The 12411-nt window shown below is 47.6% G+C and overlaps 1 protein-coding gene across 1 annotated transcript in view; it reads left to right on the forward strand.

Annotated features, from left to right (window-relative positions):
* LOC110492850 (SH3 and multiple ankyrin repeat domains protein 1) overlaps nt 1-12411 on the forward strand; it is a 59663-nt gene that overhangs the window by 41294 nt on the left and 5958 nt on the right. The window contains exons 17-26 of the mRNA XM_036946466.1: nt 8375-8457; nt 8683-8807; nt 9088-9226; nt 9374-9454; nt 9816-9824; nt 10049-10075; nt 10173-10229; nt 10413-10525; nt 10797-10905; nt 11017-12411. The exon at nt 11017-12411 is cut by the window's right edge and continues 1891 nt beyond it. Coding sequence (XP_036802361.1) covers nt 8375-8457; nt 8683-8807; nt 9088-9226; nt 9374-9454; nt 9816-9824; nt 10049-10075; nt 10173-10229; nt 10413-10525; nt 10797-10905; nt 11017-12411 — 2138 coding nt within the window. The remainder of the gene's footprint in view (nt 1-8374; nt 8458-8682; nt 8808-9087; nt 9227-9373; nt 9455-9815; nt 9825-10048; nt 10076-10172; nt 10230-10412; nt 10526-10796; nt 10906-11016) is intronic.

Below are 12411 nucleotides of genomic sequence, written 5' to 3' on the forward strand. Positions count from 1 at the left end.
GATGAATGACCTCATTTTGACCCCTGGGAAACATGGTCACCATGGTCACCAAGTTACAGTTCCTTCAGAAAGTATTCATACCCCTTAACTTACTCCACATTTTGTTGTGTTATAGCCTAAATTCAAAAACAACAATAAAAACAATTATATATCTCATCCATCTACATATGAGATACATTATGACAAAGTGAAAACATGTTTTTCGACATTTTTGCTAATTTATTGAAATTGAAATTAAATACACAAATATCTCCTTAACATAAGTATTCACACCCCTGAGTCGATACATGTTAGAATCACCTTTGGCAGCGATTACGGCTGTAAAATTCTTCAAGCTCTATCAAGTTGGTTGTTGATCATTTCTACACAGCCATTTTCAAGTCTTGCCATAGATTTTCAAGCCGATTTAAGTCAACGGTGTAACTAGGCCACTCAGGAACATTCAATGTTGTCTTGGTAAGCAACTCCAGTGTATATTTGGCCTTGTATTTTAGATTATTGTCCTGCCGAAAGGTACATTTGTCTCCCAGTGTCTGAATGTAAGCAGAATGAACCAGGTTTTCCTCTAGGATTTTGCCAGCACTTAGCTCTATTCCATTTATTTTTAACTCCAAAAAACTCCATAGTCCTTGCCGATGACAAGCATACCCATAACATGATGCAGCCACCACCATGCTTGAAAATATGGAGAGTGGTACTCAGTGATGTGTTGTGTTGGATTTGCCCCAAACATAACGCTTCATATTCAGGACATAAAGTGAATTTCTTTGCCACATTTTTTGTAGTTTTACTTTAGTGCCTTGTTGCAAACAGGATTCATGTTTTGGAATAGTTTTATTCTGTACAGGCGTACATCTTTTCACTCTGTCATTTAGGTCAGTATTTTCTCCTATCACAGGCATCAAACTCTTGTAACTGTTTTAAAGTCACAGTTGGCCTCATGGTGAAATCCCTGATGCCTGTATCTTTGAAGTGATTGGGTGTATCGATACACAATCCATTATTTGCGAGGCATTGGAAAACCTCCCTGGTTGAATCTGTTTGAAATGTAATGCTCGACTGAGGAACCTTACAGATAATTGTATATGTTGGGTAAAGAGATGATGTAGTCACTCAAAAATCATGTTAAACTATTATTGCACACGTAGTGAGTCTATGCAACACAAATTGTTGAATACTTATTAAACAAAGGAGTTGAATACTTATTGACTCAAGACATTTCAGCTTTATATTTTTTAGAACACATTTCTATAAACATAATTCCACATTGACATTATTGGGTATTGTGTGTAGGTCAGTGGTTAAGATGGCGCTATGATTCTCTACACAATGGCTGCTTGTTTTGTCACATAATCTGAAATTAGGCAAACTATTAGAATTTTAGAAACCAGGAAATGGCGGAGCGATTTCTGCATATTGCACCTTTAAATTCAGACTGCAACTCATCAGAATTTGGAGAAAGTTAATGGGTCTGAATACTTTCTGAAGGCAGGATTAGAGACGTAGTGAAGAAACAGAAGCCTAGGGGCTAGGGGAAATCACTAGCTAACTATGCTAACATTGAATGCCCAGCACTAATCATGCTCTGTAGACCATTTAATTCTCAAGTGGAAAACATACAGTAAAATGAGTCATGATTTACTTAGTAAACCCATGCTAATGTTTTAGCGCTGTCTTGCCCTAAGCGGTTTCCGCTAGATGGGCCAGCTGCAAAGTCAAAATGGGCTATTTCGTAAAAATTCATAAAAACAAAAATGTGCTTTTTGTAATTTAAGGTTTAGGCATTAGGGTTAGCAGTGTGGTTAAGGTTAAGGTTAGGGTTAGGTTTAAGACTTTGTGGATGTGCCGGCTAGTGACCACTCTGCAGAGCTACCTCCAGTACATGAGTCATTTCAATAAATGCCAACCTGCGGTTTTATGTGTGTCTTGTGTCTGTTGACAGCTAATTTGTTTGTGTTTCTGAGGTGTGTGTTTCTGGGTTGAGAATTGGACGAGGATGTGTCTGTCTGTGAGTGTGTGTATGTGTGTGTGTGTGTGTGTGTGTGTGTGTGTGTGTGTGTGTGTGTGTGTGTGTGTGTGTGTGCGTCAGCTGTATTTAGACCATGCTAGTGCTAAAGCCACTGAACTAGACACGTCGGGTCAATTCCATTTCTTCAAATCAAATTTTATTGGTCACATACACATATTTAGCAGATGTTATTGCGGTGTAGCGAAATGCTTGTGTGCCTAGCTCCAACAGTGCAGTAATATGTACATCTAGCACAGTGTTTCCCAACTCCAGCCCTTGAGTACCCCTAACAGCACACATTTTGGTTGTAGCCTCAGAGAAGCACACCTCATTCAACCCTTGTCCAGGGCTACAACATAATGTGTGCTGCTGGGGGTACTAGAGGACTGAGGTTAAGAAACACTGATCTAGCAGACAAAGTCGCTTGACTCTCCTTCGACTCTTCCTTGGCTCTCCTTCGACTCCTCCTTGGCTCTCCCTCGACTCTTCCTTGGCTCTCCCTCGGCACTTCCTCGACTCTTCCTTGGCTCTCCCTCGACTCTTCCTTGGCTCTCCCTCGGCTCTTCCTTGGCTCTCCCTCAACTCTTCCTTGGCTCTCCCTCGACTCTTCCTTGGCTCTCCCTCGACTCTTCCTTGGCTCTCCATCGACTCTTCCTTGGCTCTCCCTCGACTCTTCCTTGGCTCTCCATCGACTCTTCCTTGGCTCTCCCTCAAATCTTCCTTGGCTCTCCCTCGACTCTTCCTTGGCTCTCCCTCGACTCTTCCTTGGCTCTCCCTCGACTCTTCCTTGGCTCTCCCTTGACGCTTCCTTGGCTCTCCCTCGACTCTTCCTTGGCTCTCCCTCGACTCTTCCTTGGCTCTCCCTCGACTCTTCCTTGGCTCTCCCTCGACTCTTCCTTGGCTCTCCCTCGACTCTTCGTTGGCTCTCCCTCGACGCTTCCTTGGCTCTCCCTCGACACTTCCTTGGCTCTCCCTCGACTCTTCCTTGGCTCGCCCTCGACCCTTCCTTGGCTCTTCTTTGACACTTCCTTGATCATCTTTGCCAAGAGGAGCCCAACTTGTGTTGTCCTCGCTCACATGACTCATCACCCCACCGAATTTGCCCTTCCAGTCCCCTGTCTATTTTTCCTGTTAAAAATAATGGCAAAATGTGGACAATGGTTTCCCTTCTCCCCCATAGACGGGTTCGTTGTTTAGCAACAAATGAGGTTGGTTTAGACTGTTAACAATATGTAAACTAAATTTAGTCTCCAAATGTCCTTTAAAACTTGAATACATTTGCACAATGAGCACTTGTTGTCTCTCAAATACATTGTTACAGTTATTGGTTAGTTAACTAGCAAATGTTTGCCGTATTAGCATAGACATGACATCAGTCAAAACACCTCAAAACAAGATACAACGAGCTGAAAAGAACCAACTACGATTCCCCACAAGGCAGCTTGTTGCTAGCAATTTGACCGTTCACAATTGTAACAACGCACGCCTTCTGGCCACATTGATGCGCGCGCATCTTTTTCGTGACGTTGTCAGCCAACCCTTCTATTGCATCTGTCTAATCCGCTAGCGTCAATCTGCAGCCCAACCCTAGGAAGCTGCAGTTGTGCGGTGCATCATGAGGGCTAACAGTGCTCTGTGTGTATGTGTGTTTGTCTGTGTGTTTCTACACGTGTGAGCGTGCGGCACAACGTCCCGATGATGAGTCATGGGGATTTGGAGGTGATGAGCGTTCGTTCGGTCCATCGGCAAGTGTGAGGAGGGACTCGATGCCCCCCCGGCGTTTTGGGTTGACAGTGTGTAGCTGACATTAGCCGTGCGCTAAGAAGCTCTCATTATCAGTCACAAAGTCAATCAGCTTAATAAAGGTTCACTGGTATTTGGCAATGTGAACAATGGCCAGTGACTCAGACGGTGAATGACGTCTGTGTGAAGAGGGAGACGGAGAGTGCATGGAGGATGTGTGCAGTACAGTGGTAGTGATTATGTGGCCTATTGTAATACAGTGGCGTTTTGAGACGGATCCAGCTGCATATGTACGGCCGCTGCTACCCACTGCATTTTCTGTGCTTGGGATAATGTCAATGAGAATTTTGAGTGGGTTTGGTTTGAACGTGAATGGTGGGAGTGCTGTTCTGTTCATGGGGTAGTGTGTATTTTGGCCCATGAGGAAATCTCTCTGGAGCGGAGAAATCAGCTGTTTGTGAATCTGCCAGAAGCAAGTCAGTGGACGTTCAAATAAACACACCATCCCTGCTTCCTGTTACCCCATCTCCCCTCACATTATATCCACCCCCCACTTCCCCCAACCGCAAAATTACCTCTTTTCTCTCTCTTCCATGCTAAACCACCACTCTCAAATCCACCGTTCACTCCCTCCACTCTCTAGCGCTCTCTCTCCCTGTCGCGGAGAACCATCTCTGTCGCTCTCCCTTTCACTCTCCCTCCCTCTTTCCCACCCTCTCTCTCTCTCTCCCCCTCTTTCGCTCTGTCTCAAGCAGGCAGGGTGTAGACATGCTAGGCCAGCGTTCAGTCGCTCTCTCGCTCTCTCTCTCTCTCTCCTCCTCTCCTCCACTCTCGCGGCTCTCTCTGGCTGTGCTCTCGCTGGAGTACCGGGAGGCGGAGGGAGAGGAGGGGGTGGAGGAGAGAAGGGGGGGGTGGCAATGGGGGGATGCAGAGAGAGAGATCTGTCTCGCTCTCTCTCCCTCTCTTCTTCGTGGCCGTCACTGGGCCCCAGAAACAGAAGCGTGTGGTTCATTTACAGGTAGAGGCTGTTTCCTCATTCATTGCCTGGCTATGGATGTGAGGAGAGGACAATGGAGAGAGGGGAGAGGTAGATGCAACAGAAAGGCCGTGGATGTGAAAGGCTATGTATTGAATTTGTGCATGTGTGTCTGTGTACATATGTGCGTGTGTGTGTGTGTTGAATCATCTTTTTCCTGTGTGTGCGAACGTTTGTGTGTGATGGAAGTGGCTATAGAATGTACCGTAGGCTCTGACTGCAGCGTGTTTATCTCTGTCTCTCCTCTCGTGTATTTCTGAATGTGATCTGAGAGCATTTTGTAAATGCATTTCTAGTAATGTCAGCCGGTGTGTGTTTCGTTCATTTTGTCTCACCGTTTCAAATGATTTATTTCTCTCATTCATGGTATCATTGATTCCTGTTGGGTAGGTGGATTTTTATAGCTACGGTATATATTGCCATGTCTCATGAATTGTGTGTGACATGGATTTTGTGTTTCATAAATGTGCATCTGTGTTGGTACCACTGACATACAGGATGAAAGTCTTGTATAGAAAGGGACAGAGGACACAGTGGTTTGTTTGTGGTTTCCTTCATTTGACTGTGTAAACTGGTGTGAGCGTAGTCTCAGTGTGGTTGAGGGTCGTCTTGGGACTAGTTCATCTGTGTCTCTGTCCCTGGGTTTTGGCTGCATGTATGTGTCATTGTGTCTCATGGTTTCATTGTATGTATGGAAATGTCAGTGGAGGCTGCTGAGGGGAGGACGGCTCATAATAATGGCTGGACGGGAGCGAATGGAATGGCTTGAAACACCTGAAAACCATGTGTTTGCTGTTTTTGATACAGTTCCACTCATTTCGCTCCAGCCGTTTACCATGAGCCTGTCCTCCCCAATTAAGGAGCCACCAAGCTCCTGTGGTAAAGGTAGAAGATGAGTGTGTATGACTAACATGCTGCTTCGTCTGTATAATTGTGGAGGCTACAGAGGATGAGTCAGGGATGAGGGAGGGTACATGATAACACTTTAGGCTACTGTAATAATGTAGACTCCTGTAATAATGTAGCCTACTGTAATACTGTAGACTCCTCTAATACTGTAGGCTACTGTAATAATGTAGGCTACTGTAATACTGTAGACTCCTCTAATACTGTAGGCTACTGTAATAATGTAGCCTACTGTAATACTGTAGACTCCTCTAATACTGTAGGCTACTGTAATAATGTCACCTCCTGTAATAATGTAGCCTCATGTAATAATGTAGGCTACTGTAATAATGTAGGCTACTGTAATACTGTAGACTCCTGTAATAATGTAGGCTACTGTAATACTGTAGACTCCTGTAATACTGTAGGCTACTGTAATACTGTAGACTCCTGTAATAATGTAGACTCCTGTAATAATGTAGCCTACTGTAATACTGTAGACTCCTGTAATACTGTAGGCTACTGTAATAATGTAGGCTATTGTAATACTGCAGGCTACTGTAATACTGTAGGCTACTGTAATAATGTAGGCTACTGTAATACTGCAGGCTGCTGTAATAATGTAGGCTACCGTAATACTGTAGACTCCTGTAATACTGTAGACTCCTGTAATACTGTAGACTCCTGTAATAATGTAGGCTACTGTAATACTGTAGGCTACTTTAATAATGTAGACTACTGTAATGATGTACACTCCTGTAATAATGTAGCCTAATGTAATAATGTAGGCTACTGTAATACTGCAGACTCCTGTAATAATGTAGAATACTGTAATACTGTAGACTCCTGTAATACTGTAGACTCCTGTAATACTGTAGTCTACTGTAATAATGTAGGCTACTGTAATACTGCAGACTCCTGTAATAATGTAGAATACTGTAATACTGTAGACTCCTGTAATACTGTAGACTCCTGTAATAATGTAGGCTATTGTAATACTGCAGGCTACTGTAATACTGTAGGCTACTGTAATAATGTAGCCCACTGTAATACTGTAGGCTACTGTAATACTGTAGGCTACTGTAATATGTGAGTGTCATACTGTGAGCACTGGCCAATAGGGAATTCATGTTACGTAAAAACACTCATGCACATTTAAGGTCCTTTCCTGAACAGCAGGGACAGAGCGAACAGGAGCGAGAGGGTTAAATGGTGGACTATTTCAAAGATCCACAGCATCAGAGCTACACCTCTATTGCCTCGGGGATAGAACGATACCGTTCCCAGACAGTAGTGGATTGCAACCAGCCGTTTGAACACACTGCTGCATGTCGATTTGATCCTTTGAGAGGGAACGCGCGAAGGAGTCAGGGTGAGAGAAAGGGAACGAGGCGTGAACAGCAGATGGATGGAAGGCGTCTTTTTTTTTTTTTTTTTTTTTGCGTTGGCGAAACACTAACGTTGACAGTATGACAGAGCACAAGCGACGGATGGAAAGGGACGGCGCAAACTGTAGACCTCTTGCACGAGAAGTTGAAAGTTGAGTCTACAGCTTTGCAATGGCTTCCGGGCGCTGCCAGCTCACACCAAGTTCAGCAACTCCCAATAAAGCAAAGACTCCCTGTCCCCAGTCATGTGGTACCTGGGTGGGTTTGCACAGTCAGCAGTCGGTCGGCGGCGGCGCCGTCAGTTTGAGTTTAGTCGAGCAGCTGATGCAGAGAAAAGCAGAACCCGGAATTAGCTCCTGGGATTTCAAACCAGCGGAATCAACCACAGGCCATACAGAGACCAAAGAGCCAGACATCCTAATGGAGCTACAAGACAGCGTGAGTTGAGGCCGGCCGCGTAGAATTGAGACCTTAAACGGACGGAGATGGAGACCCTGTTGTTGTACACGGCTGTGGAGCCGGAGTCAACAGTATGAGCTGAGCTCGGAAAACAGTGCGAATTGAGACCCGGCCGGGCTGTCTAGGATGGAGACCTCAAATGAATTGGAGACACTGTTGTTATAGTACAGTACATTATATGGGCACTGTGGAGTGTGAGGCTACAGTATACATTGGAGCTCTCTACATGAGGCAAAACTGCTGTAATGCATCCGTAAATCTGACAATGAACAGGAGTTCCAGACACGGTAATGGAGCAATGAAACAGCATGGACAACTCTGGCTCCCGCTCCATAACACTACTCCTACCATCTCATAACAACACGGCCATGTCAATCATCAATTGAGAAGAAAAAAAAACACGTGGCGATGAGTGGTAGCCAAGATAGCTGGTGCAGTGAACGCTTGAGGAAAGCTCGTGCAGCATTACAGGTGCATTTATAAGTTCTAGTTCCTAACAGTGAAGAGTCTCGGCAGCCGTTTTCATGTACATTCCCATGTGCTTCCTGGTGCTAGTCAGCATTATGCTGGATTATGTAGAGGTCTCTCCGGTGCACTCAATCCTTGCCCGTCATGACATCAACTCTACCCTGGTTGTCGGGTGTCTTTGAACGGTGGTGGTCTTGGTATGACATGCCTCAACCCCCCCTTCCCATCTTTTGGTGCAGTGTGATTTCATAATGCGATGCAGTATAGCTGTCTCCCAAATTCAGAAATGCTTTATTTGCATGACAATTAGACTTTCTGCTGCTAAAGAAGTCATGTAGCTTGCGCTCTCTCACTCCCCCCCCCCCCCCCCCCCTTATTATCTCTCAGTGACTACATCATTAAGGAGAAGACAGTGCTCCTGCAGAAGAAAGACAATGAGGGCTTTGGCTTTGTGCTTCGGGGAGCCAAAGGTGAGTGCGAGCCCCCCCCCCCCGAAATACCTCTACTCTTCTGTCATTTCACTTGCACTCCTTGCACTTCCTCTCTCACCCAATTCTTCCATCGCATCTCTCGGCCTCCCTTCTCCCCCTACTTTGTCACTATTTTATTACTTCTCTCAAATCTCCCTCATCCTCTTGTTCTTGACATCCTCTTGTTCTTGACATCCTCTTGTTCTTGACTTGTTCTCTCCGCAGCCCAGACTCCTATAGAGGAGTTCACTCCGACCCCAGCATTCCCCGCGCTGCAGTACCTGGAGTCTGTGGATGAGGGGGGTGTGGCCTGGAGGGCTGGTTTAAGGATGGGGGACTTCCTTATTGAGGTATGGATCCCTGGAAAAGCTTGTCACCCTGACAGTTTATGCAGGCCTGGTAATCAACGTGGGTCCAACTTTTGTAATCACTATCAAATTGTACATTTGTTAATTTGTTAAGAGTTTGAACTTGTATCGTGTTGAGTGCAGTGTGACAGTTTAGTGTTGTTGACAGCCAGTGTTATCTCTCTGTGCGTGTGTGCGTGTGCGTGTGTGCGCGTGTGCGCGTGTGTGCGTGTGTGTGTGTGTGTGTGTGTGTGTGTGTGTGCGTGCGTGCGTGCGTGCTTAGGTTAATGGTCAGAATGTAGTGAAGGTGGGCCACAGGCAGGTGGTCAACATGATCAGACAAGGTGGCAACGCTCTGATGGTCAAGGTTGTCATGGTGGCCCGCAACCCGGAGATGGAGGAGACCAACCTCAGGAAGAAAGGTATACTTTTTTAGTTTGTTCTGTGTAATGTATACAATTCATGTTTATAACTTAGTAATAATAATGGTTGTTCGCAATACCGTAACAGCTACTGTGTGTATGTTTATAATACAGCAGTAAGTTTGTTTGGTCCTTGTCTCTTGGCAGTCCCCCAGCAGGCTAAGAGGCTGACTCCTCCTGCCATTGCCCTGCGCTCTAAATCAATGACATCAGAGCTGGAAGACATGGGTAAGACAATAGAAGAAGAAGGGGCTGGGAAGCATAAAAAGCAGGGAGAAAAGGAGAAGAAAAGGATTGTTCACGTTAGAATTCTGACCCATAGAAAACGACGTCAATTGAAAAAGTCCATTAAATATGAAGTGAGTTGATGCAGGGAAGCTTGGATGTTTCGGGGTGTAGGTAAGATTTCATGTTTTAATTACCAATGGCTTAATGAGGAGGACCGTGGACATGTCCTCCTTCAAGTGAATGTATAAACACTAGGTAAGATGTAGAGACAGTCATTCACGTTGTGGAAGCTCTACGTTATGCACATAACCTCTGCTCAATGTCTTCTTTTTTTCTGCTAAATCCAATGGACGACTAACAGTGGAGAAAGGTGGGAAAAGGTTGAGTTGTGTGACGTCATTGTCATGGTCGTCGTCTTCCTCCTCACCATCATTATCACCATCCCGTCATCAGAGTCATCATCAGTGTTAATGTACAAAATGTACTGTATTCATTCATGTTATTTTGTGATGCTACAGAGATGCCTATAATAGCAGTCTCAGTGTCCTGTTATAGCGTAATATGATAACCTTCTTGTCTCTAATTATGCTGCAGCTGCCTCTCCATGGAAAAAGAAAGCAGGTGAATATCTCTCTAATCATTACCTTAATCAGCCCTTAAGCCTCCATTCAAAATCAGTCTGCTCGGGTCCTGAGAATATATCACCTCTGTTTTTCAGAGTACGAGTCCTCCCAGGTGCCTGATAAGAAGAGGACAGTCTATCAAATGGCACTGAGTAAGATCTGACCTCTGTCCCCCCCCCCTTTGTGTTTCCAAAAGGGCCATCTTTGAACTGGGTGACAATAATGTGCCGCCGCTTTCAATCGTCTTACGCTTTTGATCTCTCTCGTCCCTCTCTTCTATCTTTTATTTCTCTCCCTCTCCTCGCTCTGTCGCTCTATCGCCCTCCGTCTTTCAGATAAACTGGATGAGATCCTGGCGGCGGCTCAGCACACAATCACATCAGACGGACAGGGACAGCGGGGTCACGGAGGGAAGAGAGACCGAACCAAGAGCATCGCCCCCAATGAGGTAGTGCATCATTCTTGACATTACCTTGCCATGACTGTACCTGCAGGTCCTACTGGCCCTGGGGATCCTACCCTCAATTCAGTGCTTGTGTCTGTAACGATGGATGTGAAAGAAACCTCACAGAACAGGATATGAACTCATTGCTTCCTCCATATTACACTATATATCCCTTTTACTGCCAATGCACTTTTAATGCGGCATCACTTCCTCCCGTTCTCGGGCATCTCTCCCTGTGCATCTTCCTCCATTGTGTGTCTTGCAACACCTAAAGCCAAGTCATGACCAGTTGGTTGGTGTGATGCCGCCTGGGTTTGGTTACAACCAGGGTCAATATCCCCCCGGCCAGCCTCATGGAGTAATGCTGCGACAGAAATCTATTGGTAAGTCCTACAGATATTATTGCTATGACTGTCAAAAAAGCTACATTCTGACTGTTTGTTAACTGTTTTCCAACCAGATAGTCTGTTTATCTCTGTGTGTCCCTGTTTCAGGTGTGATGGAGGAGGAGAGGCAGTACCTCCACAACCCGGCCATGAAACTGGCCCGTAGTCTGTCAGAGGACATCCCCCCTCCCCCCAACACATCCGCCCCGGAACCCCCCTTATCTGCTGACCCCCATACTGTTTGGAGGGGGGAGCAGTCTGCCCCCCAACCTCCATCCTCCCAGGCCCAGGCCCTCCTCACCCAGCAGCAGGCAGTCCACACCACCCAGGCAGGCTGGGACAGGGGAGGCCCTGGCGGGGCCAATCAACAGCACGGCATGGCCCCGACCCTCCGGAGAGGAGGAGGACAATACACAGGGGAGCCCCCAGAGGGGACGAAGAGAGGAGGGGGCAAAATGGGGGTGTTGAGGAGGGGCTACAGTAGTGCTACTCCACCCACGAGTGCAGCTCCCAAAACTCAACAGCAACCCCAGCAGCAGCAACCCCAGCAGCAGCAGCCCCAGCAGCAAGTGGCGACCCGGGAGAGGGGTGGAGGGGCAGGCAGGGGTGGGGGAGGCAGGAAGGGCGGGAGGGGCCCTCTAGTAAAGCAGACCACAGTGGAAGGTGGGCTCAGCAGGCACCACCGAGGGGGGCAAGGCCAGGGGGGTAAGCGCTCAGGAGCCAAAGAGAAGAGCTCCATCCCCATCCCCACCATCATCGTCAAGGCCCCCTCCACCAGCAGCGGCAGTGGCCGCAGCAGCCAGGGCAGCAGCGTAGATGCCGAGCATCCGCCTCCCGACATAGGTGACCCTACCTCCACATCCGTATCCGCCTCCCCCGACACCCCCACTACTCCCGGCCTGCCTTCCCCTGTGTCCCCCTTACCACCCCAGCCCCCTGTCTCTTCCGCCATGCCCCCTTCGACTGTCGCCCCCCAGCTGCCCCCTAACCTAGAAAATCTGGACTTCACCAACCAGTTCAGGGGGGCCTTCGTGGGGGCAGCGCGGCGGGACCGGGAACGTTTCCGTGACATGAGGAGGAAGAGTGCTTCCTTCTTCCTCTCCTCCGAAGAGGACATCCAAGGGGAGGCGGGGGGAGGTGGAGGGGTATGGACCCAGCCCCTACAGGGGATGGGGATGGATGTCCCCACCCCCCGCCTCCGCCCCTCCAAGTCCATCGACGAGGGCATGTTCTCTGGGGACAATTACGTCCACTACGCCAGCAGCATGCCCCCTGCCTTCGGGCTGCCTGAGTACCACTCCCCTGTGATGGGCCAGGACGGCCAGCCCAAGTCCGCTCCCTCCAACTACGGCCCAGGTTCTCCAGCCACCACCTTCATCCACCCTCTGACTGGGAAGGTCCTTGACCCCTCGTCCCCTCTGGGCCTGGCGCTGGCTGCACGGGAAAGGGCCCTCAAGGACGACCGGAGGACCCGGCGGGAGGAGCGGCACTTTGGCCGGCAGA

This window comes from Oncorhynchus mykiss, chromosome 16 (genome assembly GCF_013265735.2).
Source record: "Oncorhynchus mykiss isolate Arlee chromosome 16, USDA_OmykA_1.1, whole genome shotgun sequence".
NCBI classification, from domain to species: domain Eukaryota; kingdom Metazoa; phylum Chordata; class Actinopteri; order Salmoniformes; family Salmonidae; genus Oncorhynchus; species Oncorhynchus mykiss.